Source organism: Anarhichas minor, unplaced genomic scaffold (assembly GCF_050575085.1).
Source record: "Anarhichas minor isolate MPS153535 unplaced genomic scaffold, ASM5057508v1 ptg000009l, whole genome shotgun sequence".
In the NCBI taxonomy this organism is placed as follows: domain Eukaryota; kingdom Metazoa; phylum Chordata; class Actinopteri; order Perciformes; family Anarhichadidae; genus Anarhichas; species Anarhichas minor.
The window spans coordinates 410,818-436,520 of NW_027466455.1; the positions used below are offsets into that span (position 1 = coordinate 410,818).

General features: G+C 42.4%; 2 protein-coding genes across 2 annotated transcripts in view; both read right to left on the reverse strand.

The window, feature by feature from the left end:
• The window catches only part of ppp2r5b (protein phosphatase 2, regulatory subunit B', beta), a 31,976-nt gene extending 17,573 nt beyond the window's left edge, over positions 1 to 14,403 (reverse strand). Inside the window, exon 1 of the mRNA XM_076086936.1 lies at positions 13,246 to 14,403. Within this exon, the coding sequence (XP_075943051.1) occupies positions 13,246 to 13,438 (193 nt within the window). The 5' untranslated portion in view covers positions 13,439 to 14,403. The remainder of the gene's footprint in view (positions 1 to 13,245) is intronic.
• Positions 14,404 to 17,877: 3,474 nt separating this feature from the next.
• On the reverse strand, positions 17,878 to 24,887 carry batf2 (basic leucine zipper ATF-like transcription factor 2). Its single transcript, XM_076086937.1, has 3 exons — positions 24,484 to 24,887; positions 22,944 to 23,063; positions 17,878 to 20,865 (listed from the first exon to the last, which is right to left on the reverse strand). Exons 1-3 carry the CDS (start codon positions 24,565 to 24,567, stop codon positions 19,777 to 19,779), a joined length of 1,293 nt encoding a protein of 430 aa, XP_075943052.1. The 5' UTR covers positions 24,568 to 24,887; the 3' UTR covers positions 17,878 to 19,776.
• Positions 24,888 to 25,703: the final 816 nt, after the last annotated feature.

Below are 25,703 nucleotides of genomic sequence, written 5' to 3' on the forward strand. Positions count from 1 at the left end.
AGTGTTGACATCGAAGAGACTGCTCATTGAGCTGTACTGAGCCACCAATTTGTTCTTGAATTGCAGCCATTTCTCAGTGACTGGACAAACATGTAACAGACAAGTTCACACAATCTTCTGACTATTGGTCACGAAAAAGGAGTGTGAAAAGTTTAAGAGGAAGAACTATTTATTCTGACTTTGCTTCGGGAACAAATGTGAGTCTAAATCTGCAAGGCGACCAACTTCTGTATATGTCGCTCTTGGCTGGTTTGATGTAGCTGCAGCTTCAGTCTTTTCATCTTCCTGACTCTTCATCGCTCCTCCTCCTGCCTCCGTTTCCCCACTTCTCTTTTTTCTTTCCCCTTCCTAATATACCCCTTCCTAACCTTTTTATCTCTTCATCCTTCTCTCCTGATTTCTCATAGCAACCATCTTTGCTGTCCACTCCCTCCTGTTATCCCCCTGTAGACAGACTGTGAAGGTGAAATCTAATCCATTTTTAATGGAGAGTAATTGTATGAAGATGTGCCATGCTGTGACTGAGGAAAAAATACAGAGCGAGAAGGAGGGAAAGAAAAAGCATGTATGTGGGTTTGGGAGACAGAGAGACATGTGAGAGCAAGTGTGGGAGAGAGAAAAGTAAAATCTTTTAAAAAATAAGTGTCGGGAGATGACGGGCACAGACAGAGCCACAGTACATATTTTAAGGCAAAGCAAATGGGCCAAAACAATATTTTGAACTGGCCACCAGTATTATTACCCCAATGTCTGATATCATGTTTTGTACCGGTAGGTAAGGCTTGCACAAACTTGCACAGTGAGGCAGCGCAGAAACCAAACGGAGGTAATACTGAGTGAGGTGGATTTTAGCTTTCCTCTCTGCTGTGCTATTATTAGGTCAACGCAGGTCGCTCCAGACCCATTCATTCAAGGCAGCTTTTAATACCATGTCGGTAAAGTGATTAGAGTTCTAACTAGGATCTTAATCACCGCAAGTGAGTCATTTATGAGCTATATTCATGTTTCTCACAATCCAAATCTTTTTTTTCCAATGGGTAACAAGCCTAGCTGTGAATATATGATCCAAAACATTAAGTGCATGTAGTTTAATTTGACTTCTTTATTTATTTCATCCTTATTAACTCAGAAAGTCCATTGAGATTGAGACGCATATTGTCAACATGGCACACCATTGTTAAAGTTACATTACCACAATTTATAAAAGCATATTAAAACAGTCAATAAGAAAAGCAATTACACTCTCAGTGCTAATACAAAGTGCCTCAAGCTTTGTATTACTCTCTCTGTTATTCTTCATGCTGTACAAATAAAGGATCTTTTCAAAATCCACATGCACAAAGATTGATTAATATACCAGTTTTTGTCTTGTATTCCCCTCCTCCTAAGTATACTAGATTGCATAGTCAGTTTTAAAATAATAATGTCTTCACTCAAGCCATTTGTTGTGTAGGTGTGTTTTGCTAATTGAAGGCCAAAGAACTAAAGGAGTTCTTAGCTGTCAGGAAAAGTTTGTCCTATTTGTATCGTGCATACAATGTCTCAGCAAGGGCTCTTAAGTCAGCCCTGTAGCTGTCGAAGAAAAGTAAAAAAACTATTTGGTGCATGAGGAAAAATAAGTGCCAAACCTCTGGAGAGGCAACTCAATGAGAGATTCCCTCTGCACGGATGGCTTGGGGTGCAATAAAAAGCAATTACAAAAAATGAAAGGATGTTGTAACAATAACAGGAATAAAGAGAACAACGGTCCAATTCACTCATACTATAACAAAATCAGACAAAGTACCTTGAAAAAGTCCAATAGCACTCTTTCTAATTGTTCCAAGTCCAAGGGGAGACAGGTAGTCAGCTCACATACTGTATGCAGTCTAGAAAGTCACTGGATCACTTTACATTATGCAGATACTGACAAACGCTGGATGATATCGGCTAATAAAACATTAAACTGACAGACAGTCAGTGACGTTTAATGTGAAATGCTCTCCACTTGTCGTAACATCTGCCTCAGTTGTGTTTATTATAAACCATTCTACCTCTCTGTCCTACCTTTCACTGTGGTTTTGCAGGAAACAACACTCAAACAGGAGTAAATGGTGCAGTTGTTGGAACTATTTTCAGTGGCGGATTAATACACATTTGGTGCACAAGCAAGTATTTGCAGCAGCAGGACAGTGTGTGTGGAATTCAGTCAAAATAAACTACAATGCCCATGTTCATTGTAATGAAAGCCCCTGTGACCCAGTGCAACGGTGGCTAATTGATGTGTTTTGGAATGGAATTGTGTGAAAAGACCTTTGGCCACACGTAACATACTCGTTTGTGGGATCAATTAATTGCTGGTTTCAGTCTTTTCATTGTATCTGTTGACAACAAGGAAATAAGGGCATATCTCCAGACTTATCCTTTAAGTAAACAAAGGACGAAGATGCTGGTAAAAAAAAAAACGTCAGCCTGAGACAAGGTGAGGGTAAAGATAGCATGTGACGTAAAGAAGATGGTGAGAGCGAGAGCAGGGAGAGGGGTGGGTGGGCTTTGGTGAAAGGAGGCACATATGTAAGAATGAGCAGCGCCAAGCACCCTGCAACAGCATCAAAACACACACACATACACAGCTGCACAGATCTAAATATAGTCCTGCTGGAGCGAGAGAGGAGAGGAGAGGAGAGGAGAGGAGAGGAGAGGAGAGAGAAAGAATCTGGGGAGGAAACAGGAGGGAGGAGAAGGGGAGCAGCACAGGGTTAAAAGATGACATCATCCCCCTCGTCCTCCTCCTGCTTCTCTCTCTCATCTTTCCATCTCTAGGGTACCTCCCTTATTTTCCTCTCTCTCTCTCTCTCTCTCATCACTCCCTCCATCTTTCCCTTCGTCTACTCCACCCATCAAGCTCTCCAAGGCATTTTTTTTGCTCAAATGAGCAACTACAGCTCTAGTCTTTAAATAACAGTTATTCTTTTGGCTGAGTGTGTGTGTGTGTGTGTGTGTGTGTGTGTGTGTGTGTGTGTGTGTGTGTGTGTGCGTGCATGTGTGTTTGTGTGACACAGAGAAAGAGAGGAGGACAGCTTCTGTTTTAGCCACCATCCAAGCCGCCTCTACACCGCTGTCATTAAGCACTCACACACACACAGACACACTCATGCTCAATGCACAGATACAGTGACGCAGAGAGGAAGAGGGGGGTGGGGGGAGCGGCAGATAAAGAAGGAGAGCAAGAGAGAGGCACAGGGATAGTGGAAGGGTGCAACAGTAGCTATATGTAGAAGTCAGGGCAGTATAAATATCACCTTAAGGGGTTTAAGTGACGCTTAAAGTCCATCTCTAAGTGATCTAATCCTCCTTATCACACATCCACTTCATCACAAACTGTCTAACTGATGTACAACACATCATTTTGCTAATAAAAAAAGGCTGATTAGAAAGGAAAAATGAGGAGGGATGTTATCATGTGTGATTGACTACCCCCCCCCACCCCCAGTCAGATTTTCAAGAGCTCTGAAGAGTAAACAGCAATTTACCTGCCCAGAAAGAACAGGATAAATCCCCCCGCTGCTTTAAATTAGAGCAGGAAATACTTGGAAGTCGTCACTTGGTGATGGTACTGGGAATAGGTAATGAGACGGGCAGGGTATTAGCATATAACATGTAAATAGAGTTGTACATCTACAGTCTGTTAATGGTAATCACAGAGACAGGAAAGAATGAGCACATTTCTTTTGACATATCTGTGTTCTTTGCCGAGGATGTTCTATTCCTCTCACTTAACCCGTCTGACATCGCACCAAAGTATGAACAGAGTTTCATGACATTTGGTGGGAACAATTCGTCACATTTTAAACCTAAAATGACAAAGCTGGTGTTTTTGTGTTCAACAGTGTCTCACTGTCTTTGTCAGCGAGTTGAAGTTAGTATATATTGGGACTGATTAAACCATAAGCTGAACCAATTTGCTGATGAAAACTGTGGGATGTGGTTGAAAACTGAAGAACGTTGAACTCGGGCTGCATTGACTGGAGATAAAGATTATGTGGACGAAGACGGAGGCTGATTTCCGAATACCACGGGATGCTTGCAGGGTGAAAATCAATTTCAGCTCAAATTACAAGAATGATGTACTTGGATCCAGTGATGATGGAGGTTTGTGCTTTTTTAAAGAAATTACCTTGTATTTTCATTCTTTAGGCTGAAAGACTTCTGTAACATTCTGAGTATAAAACAAGACATAATCATAACGACTAATTGAGTTTTATTCGAAATTACCTTCTGAACAACATGAATGATTGAAGTGAAACACATTACTGATTAACAAGGAAAGTGACAGCTACTGTCTCTGGAGACTTTTGCTTCGAAACAGCATTGTGATTTAATGGCAGTGGATTTCAAAACACGGTCCTTATATTATGGAGCAAATAGACAGAAAAGTCCCCATTCTCTCTTTAACAAAGGCAGTGAGAGAAGGCTAAATCATGGCAAGTCAAGATTAAGTGGCGCGCTAAGCCCATCTTTAAATAATCCAATGACACTACTAATACATGTTCCCACCGCACAGCATAAAGACCTGGACCAACTGTGTGTTCATATGTGTACGCTCTGTCGTTTTTGTCGCTTTCTCTTCCTATAATCGCCTGAATCACTATCAATAAATACATTTCAGTTAGGATCATCTAAAGCAAACCTTTTTCACAGGTCTTTGGGCTACTGGACCTCTTTTATCTAAAAGTCCAAATTGTCCTTGAGTGCGAAACAACTTTGAGATATTGAAAGCAATATTTGCCGCGCCAAATGTAAACACAATTTGGAGACAGTTAGTAAACAAATATGGGAGACGGTTATCCCAGCAGGAGACTTCTTCAACATTTGATTAGCAGCTTTGCGACCCTCACTTGTTGAATAATAATGTGTTGGTTTTCGGTGCAGTGTACACACATCAGCAACGGTGCTTTCCACACTGCTGTAATGAAAAAATAAATCTCACAGTATCCTGTCCTTGAATAAGTGCTTTCCGGTTGTGATTCATTGCTAATCCTCCCCAATAATTTCCTTGAATACCGATCTCTTTTCTTTGTAGACTTAGCTTTGCCCTGCCTCAATACCGCAACAGCATATTTAATTGTGAACGCCCACCAAGGTGAAACATGTGCTTATTCAATCAGAGCGCTTATTTGCCCGAGCATCAGCGTATTCCTTTAAGAATCAACTCTTTCTTCGGTGACACAGCAGCTGTTGTGGTTATTGCATCGCTGGCCGTTTCATTACATCCTCTCCCCTGCAATATCCTCAGCCTTTCTTTTATGTTTTATCATGCCGTCTCTCCTCCTCCCACTATTCCTCCTCCACCTGTCAACTTAATGTTCAGTCATTTCCTCTTTGCTCATCCACTCCATTTCTTTCATCACCCCCCTCACTTTGTCCCTCACTCTCCCTCTTAATTGATCTCAGACCGTCATAGAGCAAAAACTACTCCATGCTTTCTGTAACCCAATACCAGGCCCATCCAGCTGGCCTCTCCCTTACACACACACACACACACACACACACACACACACACACACACACACACACACAGTCATTCAATCTCCCACATACAATCTGTGTTAGAAGGTGACTGTTTTACAGTAAACAGCACATTTAAAATAGAGCCTGCCGTACACTCATTATTATAATGTGGACAAACACACATGCTGGACAAACAAAAAGGAAAACACACATATCCTCCCATGCAGGTTAACATGTGACCTAAATCATGTCATGTTATGTTACATGTTGCATGGGCAATATGTCATTTTTGACAAGTACGTAATCACATGGTGGCCTGAAGAAACAACAGAAATGACATCTAAGAAGGGAAACACGCTGGGCTATTTATCAGAGGCAGCTACTTGTGGCACTTACGTTAATCATTATGACTGCAGTATAGTTCTGTTGCAACATACAGTTTTGCCGCTACAGCTTTATTTAGTCCAGCATGCTAATATTGGCACATTTTAGGTATTCTAAATGTTACACTATATTTTAACATTCACCACTATCCCATAACTGTCACTTGCGTTTGTGTTTGTTTGTTGTCATGTTACTTTTAACTGAACACAGTTAGCACTGTTAGCATTGCTCAGTGTAACTAACATAAACTCAACGCAAGTATTTCTTGTTTTCTAAAACTAAAGACTGGTCATACCATAAAGTGGTACAGCCAAATTCATCCTTGCGTCTCGGCAAAATATGCATTTACTGTAGTTAATGCAATACATTATTCACCTGAAACACCTCAGCATGTCGCTTAACAATATCTTAATAATACACTTACAGGAAATACGTGTGTAAATAGGTTATGTATGTACTGTTAGCATTTTTATTTACAGTATTTTAACTGACGCACCTTAAAACCTGTTATGTAATCTGCGTGCAAAACAGGCGGGACCTGGCACCACTCAGTCACAATAGCTCTCCAAGCTAATTAGCTTGCTAAATGTCACTTGCTTGCTAACTGGCTGTAAGTAAGCATTGCTAATAAGGACGATAAGGTAACACAGTTTATACAAGAGGTGTGTTTGTTCAAGCTGCTGTCTCACAACTGCCTGCAAACCATGTCTCTTTTGAGGAGTAGATCAGGTTGTATCAAAATGGAAGGAGCAATACAGCTAATGCTACGATAGCTTCTTCCATTTCCAGAAGAGTGCAGTGAGAATGTAATGGGATTCATTTTAAAATTCAAAGAAATTGTCTTAATCAATTAAATAACGGTATATGTAAATGTAAAACCTTCCTTCACAGTCTTTTATCAGGCTCGTACAGCACATCCTCAAAATGATACTCTTCCCTGTTATATTTCATGAGATGTTCTTGAAGATTTCATAACGTCATGTCTGACGTTTTTCCTTCTAATCCCTTCATTGTTAGCAGTGAAAATGGCCCATTTATGAGAAGATTATGAAACGCAAGCGGCAGTGTATTTTTGTTTCTTTCGCAGACAGCAGTGGGAGCATTTGAAATGCATTTTCCCTTCATTCCATAGAAACAGAAGGCTTGCAAAAGCTCACTTTGACCTGTTAAACAGCATCCAGTGGGCTGATAGCATCAAAAAAGATCGACTACTTGCTGGTCACCAATAGGGATCATTCTTTCTGCTTTTAACAATGCATGAGCACACAAACTGCTGCTTCACTTTACAACTTTACAACTAAAATGTCCCGGTAACATTTAAATCTTCACGTTATCTCACTCTGGTTCAACTCACCATCTGTTAGTCTGTGCAACAAAGCCTGATTGAATTACACTGTCTGTAGTGCTCGTCTTATACCTGCAGGGTGTTTCGTGGCTTTTAGAGATGCTTTCATGCTAACGCCAACCAGCAGGATGGGTTTCGTGCAGGTACGGGATATCTAACACTTTCTAAGCTCACACAACATCCCTTAAGGCCTCAACATAGTCATTTGAAGCCACTCGGCGGCAGTTTGAAAAGCCACTTCTGCTGGCAGCCGCTAATGGGAACCTCAGGGACAGAAACCATCACGTAAGGCTACTTTGTTTGGTGGATATTTCTTTTGCATGGTTAAGATAGCAATTAGAAATGCCGGTGTTAGTTTGCACGCTGAAGGGTGTCTGCATGACACACCTATCTATCTATCAATTACTTGATGTGAGTGCTTTTCTATTAATGATTTTTCTGCTGAGCTATTTTGAGGATTCAGCACCCAGATGAACGCGATGGAGCTGAGCATGTTGATTAATTTTCAAAACAGCAATTAGGCCTCCTGCTCTCCTGCGTTCACATCGGCGTGGGAGATAATAATAAACAACTAGGTATCAATTTTTGATGAGAATAAATCCAACACACAGTTGACTGGAAGAAACAGCTGTGGTAAAGAAATTGGACTGTTAATTTATTGTTTTTTTTAGGCAGGGGGAGCCATCTTCTGCTGATTTCAAGATCAGACGATGTGCCTGACAATTCTTTCTTTTTCTTATAACTGGGTTGAAAAAACGAAAGCCTCTTGTGATACACAGCTTACAGGAATAGCTTTAGTATGATCATCTTGTGACTGCCAAATACAAATTCATGTTTGCTGACGCCCTCATTTTAATTTTGAGGGAATGTCTTTTTATAGAACAGGCGTAACGTATTCGGGCTATACCATTTACTGCGGTCACAAACAAGCAATGTGAGCTCAGTGAAACGGTTCAGTAGCGAAGGCTGGCAGAGCGTGCCGCCGTGGGGCCGAGACGAGCAGAAAGTCTGCTTTGTGTTTTCTCTCTGAGCTCCTGCTGAGGTAGCTGCTGGCAGCAACACTGTTCCCCAAGATCTCAAGATAAAGCGGAAAGTGTCCCATGATCACCCTGCATACATGCAGGCTTTGCACAATCGCAACCACACAATCGGGCCTTAGCAAATACTTTGGAGGACTTTTATCCTCACCCGGCTCAGATTAGAATCGTTGACCTACTGCGACCACTAATGCCAAACCTTGTCCTAACCTGCATCCTTAATCATGGCAATCAGCTGCACGGGTCACATTTCTATGATTCTATAATTACATTTCTGTGCACAACGATTACATTTCTACCTGCAGTGAATGTGTTTTTACTCCCAGTGACGACGTTTCTATTTGCAGCGATGTAATTACATTTGTACTTACTATTTGTACACACAGTTATGATGCTTTTACTATGAAGTTTTTACCTGTTGACATGTATATTTCTGCCCCTGGTGATTATGTCCTTGCTGTTCTTGCTGGTGACGTTGTTTATCCCTCAAGTGGATACTTTTTTCACAGATGCAGCCACTCTGCGTCGAGTGTATTTTCACCTGGATGACTCATACTTACTGTAAGTCAAATCAAAATGTACACCCAGTGGTCTGGAAAAGAAGATCACATCCTGATTGTGGTGCATGCTGAGCGCATATGTAACGTGAGTTTTTTTCATTGCACAGATAAGACTCGTCTGTAGTTTGAATTTTTAACACACAGTGTGTGGAGAGGGCAGCAGAGGGAGAGGTGGGAAAAGTCTACGACTTCACTAGGATTTGAAAACCAAGCGTGCAAGTATCTCAAGGTCAAAAGCAAGGAATGTAGTGCCGCCTCGTTGGTTGCAGGATCCTCTGCTACTGATAGAGGACAGCTGGATTAATCTCTGTGTGTTTAAATACAGAAAATCATCAACGCATTTCTGCAAATTGTCTTTGGTGTGCTTAACAAGACATCAATCTTAATCATAAGTTTGCTTTTCTGCTGAGTGGATGTTGGGTAGCACAGTGACCTTTGTCCGGTTAGTCTGCCAGCGACAGCACAACATGCGTGACCGGGAAGCCTGACTGTGACGGCGTCTGTGGCCCCGGGGGACAGCATCACAGCCGGGGAGGAGCACTGAGCTAACAGCCTGTTCTCTGGTTCGACAGAGAGCTGCAGTGTAACTCAAGATGGAAATTTGTTGGTCCTAGTTTTTGTAAGCTCTGATGTTATTTAGTTTTACAGAAAGAATAGATGATTGGATTTTGATATAAATATTGTCACAATATGACCGGTGATGTGGTTTTAAAGGGTTAAAAGGGCATTTTTCATTTCATCTTGACTGTAATGTGACAATTAGTGTAGAGAGATGAAGGAAGGAAAGGCATGCTTTCTGTGTAACTGTGTGATATTAAATATTTTAATTTCCCTAGGTCCCAGAGAAAGTTTGTCGAGTCTTGGTGCCTCTGTGTGACTTAATCATCATCTCACTCGGGGCCCTGTCTGAAAATGTTCAGCAGTACTTACATTGAAGCTCCATTTAGACAGTGGGTAGAAAATGTAAAAGGAGCGACTGCTGGTAGCGGTAAAGGCAGTGATCAATCTCTTGAGAGTAAACAACACAAGTGCCTACTGAAAGGTATAAGGTCGGCTTTTACCAGAAAGGGTGCTGTGTTTTTATGAAATACACCTTCAAGTAAAGACTCACCGTGTTTAAAACAAGTATATACTGGTACATGCAACAACTAGCGCTGGTCCAAGAACACAGTGTACAGAAAGGGGTGAAATGCCGGTGCTTGAGTTTGCTGAATTGACTTGTGTTTGTTCCTCCAAACTTCTATAAACCTGCCTCATGTGCTCCTCCTACAAATATGTCTCCTGTGCCTTGTCTGGCTGTTACAAAATGTTATTTTTAAAGGCTGATCTGTTTCACACACTACTGATGACAGATCTGCAAAGATGCAAGCTGTGACTGCATTGCATTCTAATCGATTGAGGCTAGTAATCAGTATGTCTGCCTCTTCTTTGATGGATTTAATCCTGTTGTTGTTTAAATTGTTCCTAAATATTGAGGTTCTCGCTCTTTCTGAGACTAATATCTAAAAGTCGATGTTCACTGTTGGTCAATTTAAGCGTTCCCTGCTGTCAAACCATTGTAGCTGTGCTGAAAATTGACTTTTTTTGCTCGTTGTCTATAATAAAACATCAAAGAACAAAAATGATCCATGAGAAGGCAATGTGAGGACGGATTTTACCAGCTTTTTCTTTTGTCACGCCTTCATTGTTACATGTCTGTTATATGTCTTTCTGCGTCTGTTATCTTTCATATTCAGCCGGAAACTGCGAGCAAGAATGCAGCTTTGCCCGGGGCTTAAAGTGAAAGAGATGTGCCGTTTGTTAACAGCAGGAGTAGTTCAAATTAACAATGGCAATGTGATTCCCTTGAGGGCCAAACACCCACAAGTCTGTCTACACTTGGCCTACATACTGCCCGTTACAGACTTCCCCACACCAGGCTTTCTCTCCTGTGCCGGTGCTGCAGGATCTTACTATCAGCTCCTCCTGGGGATCCAGAAACAATGCCGCAGCGGTGCAGCAGCCATGTGATAGCTGGGTCTTCAGTCTATGAAGGCTACAGCACGTATGCGCGGTGAGGTCTGAACCGAAGGTGTTGTAAAAGCGCAACAACAGAAAAACCTCCATCACGCTGCACACACCCCCAGCTCACGGGCCTGAGAGGAAGTCGCAGATGGTGAAATGAAGTGTAAAAACACACACACACGGCCCTCTTAAAGCAGAAAGGTCTTCTCTTCATAGAGGGTTAATGGGAAGAGATTGCAGGCTACATGAAAGGGGGAGTAACCTTATAAAGAGGGGTCAGAGGCATATATGAAGACTCACAGACAGAAGATACGCAAGGGGAGGAAGAAGGGTAGATAAAGAGAAAGTAGAACAGCTCTTGAGAAAGACAAATTAGAAAAGGGAAGTCATGTGAAGGGATAGGTTTTGTTTACTGCGTGAACCTTGAGAAACGGTACATAAATATTGATTTGATATCACTTTTGTACTCACAAAACTAATCACAAAGTCTCGCAAGAAAATATCTTTCATGGGTTCAAGCAACTGTGCGGTTAAATGATAGAACGTAACAGAACAGTAGCACATGAATAGAAGAGCTCTTAGATACACAACAACATCAAGTTTGCTAAAAAAATTAGCGAACGCTTAGCCACTAAAAGCATCTGGTCATACCAGACCAAGTGAGGCAGTATAGCAGTAAAACCTGTGGGTGTGTCGAGTTAAGTAAGGGTGTAGTTCTCAAGAATCAAACTTTTCATTTGTAAGAGGAAGAATGTGTCATTTCTTCATTCATAAATCAAATAGTGTGGCTTTAAATGAACTTGAATAGACCATCTTTAGGTAATTATATTGGCAACAAGCACCATTTCATGATATGCCTGTTCTATTTAGTACACTACACATGCTGATGTTTACTCTAGGGGTGCAACTAACTATTATATTGAATTTGGATCCATGTGTCATACCCCGAGTACCCTGAGTTCAAGGTGACAACTTAACATTTTTAGTTTTGTTGACCAACTGACCAAAACCCTTCAGATATTCAACCTAAAGCTGTATTGAACAGAGAGATTTGAGAAGCTGGAACCAGAAAATGTTGATTTTCTGCTTAACAAATTGCCCTAGATCGATTCCTAAAGTTGCTGCCGATTACATCATCCTTTTCTGTGACTGTAATCTTTGTCTCACTGTATCAGACCGAACCCCACCCAGACCTGTGGGTTGCATGGGCGGGCCTATAGGAGACAGCACTATAGCATGTTTGAAAATGAAAGCAAATGGGCTCCATGTCTTTGCAGCCTCATGCCTTCATTGTGAGAGGTTATTGAACGAGCCCACGTAGATGAGAGTGGTCTCTGTGTGGTAACGGCAGCTCTGGGATTAGAGCAATACGGCAACAACCGGCCTGCAAATAGTGCACCTTTGACTGCCGTTATGAGGGATGTCAAGGTCTGTACGTACATAAAGTCACAAAGTGTACAAGTATATGTTTTGTCCTCTGTGTTTTTGTTTGAGGTTCATCTAATGAGACAATTAAAGACAGGCAGTGGTCTGACAAGGAAAATGGCTTTATAATGGTGAGATGCTTCACCCATCTCACCAATCACGGAGACGAGCTGATGTTTGATGATATTGTGTTTTAATGAGTGTGTAAGTGGTCCACATCAAGCTCAGTGACTCTGCATAATGTGAATTTGAACTTGAACAATTTGTCAAACTCTTCCTTATTCCCAGTTTAAAGCGTATGTTCTTCAAAAAACACTTTGTCAAGCCTCATACAATGTGACTTTGTATATTTCCTTTCATCTTTGATTAGTCGAGTGACAGAAAATGTATATGAAACTATTTTCATAATCAATTAACCATTTCAGTTATATTCCAAACTAAAATTCACTGATTTAAGCTTCTAAGGATTTGAGTGATTTCTCTGTATTGAATTGAAAACTGAATTTATTTTGGGTTGGGCCTGCTGGTCACTCAAAACAAGACCGAAGACGTCACCTTGGATGGACATCTTTTACACTTCTCTGTAATTTCATTGAGAAATTATTAATTATTCATGAAACTAATTGTTGGGTGCAGCCCTAAAAATAATGTATATTCCGACAGCAAGCCTTTAAAATAATCCTAAACCAGACTGGCTCCTATCAGACAATAAATCAAAGCTGTTGCTATCACCTCTGTCAGTTAGAAAGGACATGACAGAGAGGACAATATGTACCACTGGACGCCTATCAATAGAAAATACAATAACCTTCTCCACAGTTCTGATCAACTGGTGTCTTGTGTAAAGTCAGGCGATGGCCTTCACCTTCATCTCGAGGTGTTTAAACAATGAAGACACGTAAAGTGAGAACAGTGAGTTTATGGTGACCTTGTTGGACCCTTTATCCCCTGTGATTGGCCTGTCACTGTAATGTATTGCCCCGTGGCTGCAGTGTCTCACCTTTGAGCAGGGGCAGTGGGGTGAGCTCCACCTGGGAGCTCTGGTAGCGGAACTGGGACGAGCTGTGGGACCTCCTCTGCCGGGCTCTGCGCATCGACCTCCGCGGGAAGCCGTCCACCTTCTCCGCGGACGGCACCGAGAAGCTGGTCGTCGGCGAGGACGGGCTGGTCGGAGGCAGCTTGGTCGTCTCCATGATGGCTGTAGATGGCGGTGGTGATGCGGTGGTAGTGGTGGTGGTGCGTGAGTGCGTGCCTTTGCGCGTGAGTGCGTAAAGGGGCCGCTTGAGAGGATGTACGGGTGGTGTGGGTGTTTTTTTCTGAATCACAGACGGATTATCAATTGATCAGAATGAATAGACGCTCTGGGGTGGAGGAGGAAGAGCAGGAGAGAGAGGGGAGGGGGGGGTGGGGGGGAGATGAAGGGGGGAGAAGGTGCAGAGGCGGAGGAGAGGTGAGGAGAGAGATTTTCTGGATGTCCAGTCCCGTGCTGTGCGCCTCGCTGTCTCTATCAGAGCCGGACAGGAAATGGCAGCGGCAGCATCAGCATCATCCTCGATTCTTCTGTTTATTTCACGCACAGATGAAAAAATCGCTTGTGTATCATCCCCGTGGAGGAGTAGCCTGTGCAGCTACCAGATGATGCTCAGACAGGCGCGTCTCCCCTTTCTCTCTCTCTCTCACACACACACACGCGCGCCTCTCTGCTGCTGTATTGGCGTCACACACACACGGACTAAGTCATCGGCCTAAATTTGGAAATGTATTTCTAGAATTGAGCTCCTCGCGTAAAGAAACCACCGTGATCAAACACAGATTAACCTCCTCCGGTTTATCCAGCTCAGAAACAAACAAACGGAACCCTGGTCAGTTTATAGCGTATTCTCCTCGAAGATGCTTCTTATCAATACGATCAGTGATCGGTCCTGGCGGTGGATGATGATATCATAAAATCATCAATCTGGGCCCACCTCGGCTGCCGCATCACTGTTGTCCTTCTCGCTCGTTTTTTTTAACGGACCCTCTTTCGACCGTTCAAACAGCCGCACCTGCTTATTTCTATTTATTTGTTTTCTCTCAGAGGTGGAAATTGTTGTTTTCGTCGCGGTTTAAACCCCTCCAAACAATCTCCTCCTCCTCCTCCTCCTCCTCCTCCTGCCGTCCTCCAACCGTATCAGGGCGGGGAAACAAACGCTCCCTCACCGCGCAGACATGTGCCGGTCCTCCGCCAGCGGCCGATGCAACGCCAAGCCCCGCTGCCGCGCTCCGTCTCTACCTCCGCGGTGAGAGAGAAAGAAAAACAGCAAAAATAAACCAAGAGCAGCCGCTCCTCCTGCAAAACCCGGAGTGAAGAAAAAGACTGAAGGCCTGTGTTATACAATAGCACCCCGTCTATGTCTGTCAGACTGACGCGTTTTGCTCCTGTCCCCCTTCTCGGTTCCCGTTATCCGGTCGTCCTACAGCGCCTCAACGCGCTGCGTCAAGAGGCACGCGGTGAGTCAGGAACACGCAGAAAATTAGGAATCAGAACTTTCAAAATAAAATAAGAGCTGGAGAAAACAAAAGCGTGTTGGTTACAAGAAATTGACTCATTGCCGGATTACTGAGGCAAGAATGAGCTGCTATGTCCGAAATAACCACGTTCTATGCACTCAGCCCGTTGCTACTGTGGAATAGGTCTATTGCAGTCATTTGATTCAACACAAACTAATTTAAGAATATGCAAAATTCAAGCAGCTGAAATTAAAAAGGTATTTTGATACATGGCCCTTTCAAGACAGGGCCTCAAAATGCATGTGAAGGCTTTAACCATTGCAGTTGATGCTTTGCTTTATAGGCTAACTCCAATTGGTCTATTCTCAAAGAAAGTTCCAATTAATAAACCCACCATTTGCTGTACAGTGAACTTGAGGCTTTTCGGTGCAGCTGGGAGTCATTTGGACTGTTGCCTGCCTTGCCCAGTTGGTAATCCAACCTAGGCTAGGCTTAAAAAAAGGGAGAAAAAGGAAATATACAAGGATGTGAAACAGTTGTCTTTAAAACAGTTGTCTTTAATTCACTCATCCGAGATGAGTGAATCCGAGATCATTTTGCCCATTATCACATGTTATTTGTGCAAATCCAATACTCAAGTGTTGTTAACTTCTTTCCACCAACAGTGGATGTGAATTTAATAAAACATTAAGTGAGCATTGTGAGCTGAAGCATCCACAGGTATTTTTAATTTAATTTAATTTTAATTTTTAATTTAATTTAATTTAATTTTAATTTAATTTAATTTAATTTAATTTAAATTGTTTTATTGAAGCATCCACAGGTATAGGGTAAATTAGGGAACTGATCGAAAACACACCTCTTTTTAGATGAGAAGCTGGTTTGCAGGTTGACATCAAAGAATGGAGGTGGAAAGTGTTGCTGTCAAAACTCCAATCTTTTTATTCAGGATGCCAGAGGGCCTCGTTTCTACACCAAAACACGTGGATGTAGAAATGCTGATAACTGAACAGATTGCACAGGAGGTCCTCAAGGCCGATTGTGCATCTAATTGCATTCAATCATTCACAGCTGGACCCGAAGGCATATATTTGAAGGGTCAAGCAAGACAAATGTATGCTTAATTATCATAGTGAGCTATAGAACATAGACTTAACCCTGAACAAATGCGCCCCTCAGTATTGACTGAGAAGGGTTCAATGGGTCTCCTCGGACCTGATCAAATTACATTAGAACACCCTGATGAGTATTTAACTTAGTTAAGTGATAAAACACAGCAGGATCTTCAATGCATATCAGTCTCTCCAGAAGCGAGAAGCCGCAGAGTAAAGGTTTGATCAGTGCCACACTTTGCCATACTTGTGTAAGTGAGCAAATGTCTTTGAGGCGCCTTAAAAAAAGGTTTTATTTTGAAAGCAGTGACCGGATGCTAATTTATCTCGCTCCGACAGTCTTGCCGCTGGTTCCTCAGCCTAAAGCTGGTGCAAGGAGAGAGAGGAATGAGGCTCCTCAATGCGGATGACGCTATAGGATGAATTTTTTTATTTATTTATTTATTTCCCTTTATTTATGTGGCCAGGCTCTGCCTCTTAAACCCGGTTCATTTTGAACAGATGCGTCATTAATGGCTCGCGCTCCTCTGTCTTCAATGCATCACCTCTGGCTGCGGTCTCATCCGGTTATGAAATCCCCCCCCCCTTCTATTCTCCAGCATCATCAGTGTTTCTGTCTCTGACTCCCCCATTCCTCCCCTCCCTTTCCCCATTTTCCTCGCTTCCTATTTGAGGAGAGCGCGCGCGCACGTGTGCGTGTTGATTGCGCGTGTGCGCGGGGTTGTAGTTGGCTTATGAGGATCAAGTCCCATCCATTGTTCTTGTCTTCACTAAGCCACTTGTTCTCTCCCTCACGCGCGCGCGCGCGCACACACACGCACTCAAAAGCGCAATTATCCACGCGCCTTCATGTCCCTCTCAAAGTCACACCTTGGCTGGCTGTGGATGCGTTTTGCGTGTGTGTTTGCGCTGCCAGCCTTGAACCCTCCTTGGCGCTCTTCTCACCACAAACACACTCCAGCCTTATAATCTTATATTCAGTACAAGGGCGTGCGTAATACCTCGCGCCTGCGCCCCATTTTCCTCCTCCTCTTCCTCCTCCTCCGTGTTGTGTCGCAGATGAGCTCAGTCGGTTGCCTCCTGGGAAAAATACCAGGGGGAACCGGCAGTCCGGTAAGTGTCTGAGAGCGCTGCCTGTCGTTTGCCATCACCACTCCATAACAACTGTGAGATAATCCATCAAACATCTTCTCAAGTCTGTATATTCAGTCTGGTAACACGTGTCTACATTCTAATAATAGACTGTATAATTTAAACTAACCTCTGTGAGGCTGCACATATCACAGCAGAGTTTTGAGCGAAACATGTTGGCAAACATGCTCACAATGACAACGCTGACTAGTTTGGCATGTTTGTGTGCTAACATTTCCTATTAGCACAAAATAAAGCTGAGGCTTATGAGGGAGATGTGTAGCTTTAAAGCTATTTTGTCACACATCAAGTATTGGACATATTCAAATTTGGACCCGATAAGGGGGCTGGAGAAAAAGTCAAATGATCACCAAAGTTATTACAATTCTTCTTGTGGGGAACATGAATGTTTGCGCCAAATGTCACGGCAATCCACCCTTCAGTTGTCAAGACATTTCCTCTGAAAGCACTTGCCAACCTGATGGTGGCACTAAAAAAATCAGGGGATCACCCACGCCAAAATGATTTGTCCTCTGGGGACCGTGAATATCTGTACAATATATCATAACAATCCATCCAATAGGTGTTGGGATATTTCAATCTGAATGGAACATATTCCCAAAATCTGCAAAATTCAGTGACAGTATCAGTTACAGCAACATCTATCTAAAGTTTGCTAATATAAGCCACCATAAGCAGTATATTGCTAGTATTATAAGCCAGTAGCAGCACTGATCAAGGGTGTGTTTTACTGCTAATTGATTCAACTTTTCATTAGTAAGAAGAGTAATGTCTTATTATATCTTTTAAAAGTTACCAAGCTTCACTTTAATTGTAGTTATATATTATATTAGAACATTGAAATAGCTTCTAGAACAGAATTGTAAATTGAGCCAAAGTTAAATAAAATGTTTCAATACATTTTTTATTTGTAATTAACTTTTCTATTGAAACCACTATTACAGCATGAATATAATAATCTTATGCTTGTTAAATACAAAATAGTCCTAACAGTAATACACACACACACACAAAGCCTCACACGGAATCATAGACTTCTGTGTGGAGCACACACACTCCTATACAGTGTAAATAAAGCAGAATAATCTACAAAAAACATCCTTTAAAAAAACAAAATCTTAATTTGAATACAATCATGGTGCATAAGCCTATAGCTATGAGTCCTATTTAGAGAAAAATACAATCCACTATTCATTTATTTACAGCAGTAGTTCCTATACAACAGGTTTGAGCAGCCCCATGTTCTCATGTTGTCAGTTACAGCGAGAGGAAATCAAATAGAAAGTTATTTCTCTCATTTGTCTCACTTGAAATGAACACGATAAGGGAATTATTAATTACACAACTTGTTTTTACTATAGACCCACAAGGGTGAGGAGTGTTAGCGGCCACCGTGGGCCACTAGTTGTCACATAAAGTGTCCTTGTAATCATGGGTGGATTAACCATTAGGGGGGCCTCAGGGCAGAAAAAAAAGCCAGAGCACTTTTTAGCACACATATATTTGTGAATATTAACTTTGATACCGGTAGACACATAAATAATATAGATACCCAAACTATTTGCAATTAATCAAATCCACAACCCTAAGGACACACATTCAATCTGGGGCCCCTGAGGGTAGCTGGACCTGGGCACTTGCCCACTTTGTCTGGTTGGTGATCCACCCTCGCAAGCAAAGCTGGTAAAATACCTAAAATAATAATTTATCATGTAGTAGCATAATTACAGTAAGTAGAAAAATTACAATTCTGTTACTTGAAGTGAAGAAGGAACTAGACAATAAATAATTGTAGCTTTAAAAACAAAACAAAATCAACAATCAGCAAATTGACTGATAGCAGAAAAAACATGTGAGACGGTGTGTATTTTAAAAGCAGAAACAACAGAATGAAGTTTCCTGGCGTTGTCGTACTCTTTGAGTTTGCCACTTTGCGTGTTCACACATGCGGTTCCAGTCACAGACGGCAATTTCTCCTCATGACATTTCCTTAAAGTGGCAAGGAAGTGAGTACTCTACCAATCTAAAATTAAAAGCCCAAAGTTTCAAATGTTGAGTCATTTTTGTGGTTTGGTCTCTGGATTAAGGAAGGGATAACACTGACCTACCTGATTTATTTGAAACTGAAAAACTGCACATTGATGGATTTTATAGCATAGTTGGTTAAAGTTTCATCTACAAGAGCTTGTATTCTATGGATTCACACATAGCTCACTTATTGTACAGAGTTTTGGCCCGTTATCCGGCAAAGTTAGAGATTCAGTCTCTGAAACCTCAGCTAGGCGTTCAGGAGTCGTCTGCGCTCTTTGCCGTTATAAAAAGGAAACGTGAGGCTTCGAATTTAGAACAAGAAGCTTGCGTTACAAACCGGAGCTTGAAGGACACGGCCATTTCCAAGCACCTAACTAAAAGATGCTATAGGTTGCATTGTGGGAAGTGTAGGATCCGGTGTTTTTGGAGCTTGATGCTGGGTTGTCTCTGCTTGTGCTGTATTGGCTTTGACCATTTTGTCTTTAATTTGGCTCTTGTGAGACCACCAACTTTACGGAAGTTCAACACGAAATCACAAGTGTCCCTTTAAGAAGCTGAAAGCTATTATGAGCAACATTTAAATTCATATACATCCCAACAGATGTAGCAATCCATCAGGTTGCATCTTTCAGCTGGCGCTGTAGCTGCTCGGCAGAGTTTGATTGCTCAAAATGTATAAATATATAAATTAAACCACTATTTTGGTTGAAGGAAACTGGTCTTCCTTTGCTTCGTGACATGTAGTGCTACTGGTGACTAGTCCCACTTAGTATCCAATCATTGTCCTGCAGGAGCTCAGAGAGGGAGAGATCTCTTGAGGTATCCCCGAACAGAGGCAGTGAGGGTGGGGGTTGCGGGACTGGTTCATCAAAGCTGCTGGAGGTAGTCTGAGACACATTAAGGGGACTCGGGACAGTGAGCATGGAAAGCAGAGACAGACAATTGAACGTGACCTGTTGACTGTAACTTGGCTTGAAGGCAAAAGTAGAGGCGGGAGGCGACAGTGAGAGGGACTGAGGAGAAGGATCCAGAAGAGTTGTCGGTAAAAGACAACACGGCAGACTTGAATTCACTGAATTTCTGCTGAACTGAGCAGGACGAAGCTGGGACACATTCATGGGACAACCGAGAGCCACGTTTTCAGCCGCCAAAGGGGAGTTGAGGGTAACTACATTAGAAGAAGCAGGAAGAAAAGTAGCTTGCGTCATTAGAAATTCATCCAGTGCAACAGGACGAAGAGGAGAGAAGTGAGCGCTTGCTGACGTTGAAGAGCTCTCGTGGACGGCGCCTGACCTCGAGGGCGCTGAGCGCGAAACGAGGCTGGTGCAGAGAGGCGGAACATTTGTCGGCCTCGGTGTGATTAGAGAAGGGGGATCTACGCTAAACAGAGAGCGAGGAGTCGGGACAGCACAGAAAGACACAGAGTCAGGAGCTGTCGCAGAGCTGGAGGAGGTGAAGAGTTCAGCAGACGAGCCGTGAGGCAAGTCTAATGTTGTGGTTGTCGGAGGACTGGGAGTTAAAGATGAGAGACGTGCGCTTTCAACACAGTCACGGGTTTGGAAACCCAGGCCGGAGGTTAAGGAGGAAGAGAGTGAAGGGGCAGCAGCGAAAGCGGAGCGCGAGGCCTGGGGAGGGACTCCAGGGGGGCTGGAGTTGGTCCGACAGCCGGCTGAGGAGGAAACCGAGGGGCGGGTTGTCGAGCTGGATGCGGAGTCTTTGAGGCAGCAGAAAGGCTGGTGGCCCTCCAGAGCTGACGTATAGAGGTGGAGGTCTTTTTTCAACGCGGCGATCTCCTTTTTAATTGCCGAATTGGATCTCTCCAGACACTGGAGCTCCTAATGAGAAGAGGGTGACGGGGAAGACAGGAAAAAAAAGAAAGGAGGAGAAAAGAGTTAATGTCAGTTGAGTCATGTCTCTCTTTAATATCCCTAAGAGGGGCACTCATGGGCCATAAAAAGATTATTACAGACATGCATCAAAAGACATCCCACACCGTACAGCCAAGCAATACTCATCAAGACCCCCTTATTTAAGTCTCTTCTTGAGTGCTGTAATAGAAAGCACAACAGCCATGCAGTTGATGCTGCGCGGCCAAAGTCGGAACCTCGAAGGAGAACTGAAAACATTGCTCTTATGTGACAGTACTGCAAGTTCAGCATGACAGGAGGGAGCAGGTGGGGGAGAGAGCAAAACAACAAAAAGGTGATTCCCTGCTGATCGATGCAGAGTAAGTAAGAGTCAAAATGTGGCTAGAAACCCTGAAAAGTGAAGCATTTCCTATTTAGTGTTTGCTCCTGGTTTATCAAACTACTAAACTCTCGCTTTTATGGCCTCATTAAGCCTCAGTGCAGCCTGAAAACATTATCCTCCATAGCAGCCAGTATTCATCTCCCTTGAGCCCCAAATACTGCAAGTACAGACTCGAATAACAGCGTCTCCCCTCAGAGAGATTACATTTCTACTTTCTACTACTGTGAAGGTCCCGGAGGTCACAGTCAAGGATGCGGCGCTATGGAGCTGTGCGTCACGTGCGCTGACCCTTTAAACCATGAACTGCTGACACCCACTCTGTGTTTTCTATGAACCACACTGCTCGGTGGGAGCAATGCTTCTTCGAAATGAACCCGAAGGAGCAGAAGTGAAAGAGAAGAGAGAGAGAGAGAGAAAGCGAAAGTCTGGGCTCCTGACGACACAAAAGACACACACCCATTCATAAAATTGGAGGAAAAAAACCACACACCTATCCAACCAGTTACAGCAGGTACGTGCTGTTAGAGGAAAGGAAGGCCAACTGTAATCAGTGAGAAAAACAAAACGTACCCAACCAGGTGGTTAGGTGCAGCGCAGTGAACTACAGGTTTGATTTTCATATCATCATCATCATCCTCAGGAGAGTCGTATTACATATTTTATGGGTGTGTGTATCGAGACGCATTCATGGGAAGTAATAAACCACATGTGACAGATTTATAAAAATTGGATTTTAATGTTTGCTATATACATCGAGAAACAAAACCTCCAGATCAGGCTAAAACTAAACCAACTAATTGAGATTTAAGATTGGATCAGTTAAAGGAATAGTATTTACTTTTCTTGCAGAGAGTTAGCTGAGAAGACCGATGCCACTCTCTTCACATCTGTACGGTAGCAGAATAAATCCTCTCAGCTAACGCTCGGCAGGGCAGCAAATAAGCGTAGTTTGCAAAACTTCTGGAGCTGCTAGCTACTTTCATTGGATTGGTGGAATCGAGCTTACTCTTGGTAGCTTCTCAACATTACCAACGCCAGCTTTAATGTCATCATTGCTCTTCATCTTGGGAAACAAATGACACAGAATTAAACTGAATTTGTGGTGAATATCATTAACAACAGCAACACAAATGTTGACTCAAAACAAAACTTCATACCACCAAAAACACAGAGTACTAACTATCCTTTAACACCACATTTGTACAAAAAGTCCTGAAAAGAATCGCTTGCTTTTTTCAGAGGAATTACTTTTTTTTATATTAAAAGCATAATATGCATAAATAGTTTTCAATGAAGTTTTTTTTTTTTAAATCAAGAAGTTTTGATCAAGAAGTCCATGTGAAAGACAGCCTGTGGAATTTGTCCGTCAGGGAAAAAAAACAGAGCGTCATGGGGTGGAAAAACAGAGGCGGGAGTGTGTGTGTGTGTGTGTGTGTGCGTGTGTGTGTGTGTGTTTAGAGGAAAGGGAGGGCCAATGGGGAGGGCATACCAGAGGGAGTGGAAGTCCTTCTCCTAAAGCAGAGTATTTACAAGAAACGGCTGTGAGCATATTGTCAGATTACACAAGACACACGCACCACTAGTCACACAGCCTTTGGGTGCAATTGAAAGGGAGACAGAGTGATGGTGCAAGGACGGAACATAAGGAGTGAATATTTCTAACCTCATGAAGTTCGTCGGCTCTCTCCGTTTGTTTCCTGCGACTCTTCCTCGCAGCGTTCCTGTTCTTGTCTTGTCGTACTCTCCCTCTGCCTCGCATCTGTTGTCCCCCTTCTTCTCTCTCCTGTGAAGACGAATGCAACAGATACAGTTCACCGCACTAGTAGGATTCAGTACTGCAAACACTGAGTCTGTGGGTGATTTGAGGTGCCTACTTCTCTTGTGGCATCCCCCACTGCCTTTTTAAGGAATCTTTTTTTTAAGGCAGACATTTATAACTTTTTTATACTGCATTTCTATTGTTTTAAAGATGTCATTGTCCACAAGGTCATGAGACAAACCTATCACATGAAATTACATGCGGTCTCCTAATTAAAAAGCAGGAAGTTGTTGCGTTGTTGGGTGTGATGTTAAAATCAGCAGCAGGGCAAAACAACATTAAGCTTACGGAGCTTTCAAAGCTGCATCTACTTCTTCCATGCGTTTGACTCAAATGGACCCCAAAAGGAATGTCTATATTAAATGTGTATCCTGTTTATTAAATGGCAAGTCACCTGTGCTGAAAACCAGATTGCATTGCAATTATTTGGTATTTGACACTTTTGTCCAAAGCTACGCACAGTAAGTGCATGCAAACTCAACAGGAGCTGAATATCAAATTTGAGGTTCATCCCACTCAGCTAAACAACTAAAAGTGTATTAAGTACAACAGTACAGGAGACTTTTAAAAGTTTTTTATTTATTTTTTTAATCAGAGGAGCGCTTTATCTTTACTTTTAGTCAATTTCAAGAGAAAACATGCAGAAATAGTAAACCAGGCTAAAGCTAAGTGACAATTATCCCCACCACAACATAATAACTGTTATATATGATGCTGTTAGAATAGTTAACAAAGTAGAAAGGAACGCTAGTGTTTGAAACTTAAAATAAAATGCACTGTTTTGTCTTTTCAGAGCACTTTTAGCTGTTTGGATGGTTCATTTTTAAGTATTTTTGGACCATTGTTGCCTTTATTAGATAGTGGACAGTTGAGGAGAGACAGAGCGGGGATGATTTGCAATAAATATCACCATCTGGACTTGAACTGGGGACTTTGCAACCACAACATATGATATGCCTCTTGAACCACAAGACCAACAGACTCGTGATTGACATTCTTAAAAATACAAATAATTCCTATAATATTACTAATAACCTATTATACTGTATCTACGGTGCTCAATGGTGGGTTTTCATTGATTGTAGAGTCATTTGATCATTATAATACTAATAACTTTATTTTTAAAGAAGTTTTCAAAAATATGTTACAACGTGCTTTGAAAAAGACAAAAACAAACAATGCTTAAAACTAAGTGGAATCAAATGAATAACGTTGAATGGTTAGTTTGAGTAACTATTCTCATTTAGTCCCATATTACCGTTTTATTGCAGGCTAATATTTCTAAAATACTTACATGGTATATGTAGCTATAGGGATAATATACTTTATTTTAGCGCAGATATGATGTGGTTATTGCCTGTCATTGACTGATTGACAAACTTACCGATCCTGCGGTGTTGCTCCCCTCAGCTGACAGTGATCCGGGGCTGTTGAGCTCATACCCAGTTTCCATGAATAACGGGGACATCTCTCTCCCCCCGAGATGTCTGGCTAGCCGGTTGGGCGTTCACTGGAGTGTCCACCGGCAGGATGCACCTTCACCGAGCCCGGATCATCCGTGCTGCGCGCTCGCGTGTGAAACCACTGCCATTCAACCTCTTGGAGTTAATGCACAACCGGCGCGCGTCTTGCAGCTTGTGGGTGAACTTTGAGAGCCGGTTCTGTAAATATGTACACGGCATGCGTCTGATGTCTTTTTGAGCGCATGAAGTTTGGCATCGGACCGCCGATTATGCAACATGATGCTGCGACTTTCAGTTTCTCTTTATTTTAAACTGACCCGTTGCAATGCAAGTGCTGCGTGGGATCTGTGCTGCCTTCGCGTGTAGTGTGTTAATTCCAGTGTCCAGGTCTTTGCCGGTACAAGTGAGAAATGTAGCTCTTTTTCAAATGGCCTCCATTTTTTGTTTTTTTTAAGAAGAAGATAACAAAAATGAAGCACAATCAACCTAACAAATCCAAAATTTAGCAAGCTACTAATATTTTCCCCGCAGTGCAGTTACAGGTTCCTGTTTTTATTTGTAGCCGACATTTCTCTGCTGATGTTTGTTTGGTTTTAATAACTTACGTTCATGGATACTGTGTCAAATCTCCCCATAAAGTAAGCCACGTCTTACCATTAGTATCAGAGTTAAGCTCCATTGTCGTATTATTTCCGATCGCACATGAACGCACCATTATAAATGGATGGGGAAAGATGTTGGGGGACAGGAAGAGCTCAGGGCTTAATGACCATATTATGAATGAGGTTGTACCTCCCTCATGTGCGGGGGATTTCTGGAGCGCTTATGCCAGGAAATGAATGGCCAAGCCTCCAGACGGCAGTCTGCAGGTTTTACCGCTTCTCTGCAGGATATGATGTAACTTAAAGTGCTACTGACCCTACATGGCTTACTCTCTCCTCGACGAAGTAAAACATAGCCCACACCAAAAGGTTTTACAAACACATGTATTGTTTTTACTTAGTTCGTTGGCATTGAGTGAATTACTTTAACAGAGAATACATCCTTTACACATGTATTTCACAACTGTGATCATTTGGTATCACAGTTTGGTATGATGAACATGATTAGGCATAATATTCAGAGGTAAATATCATGTATC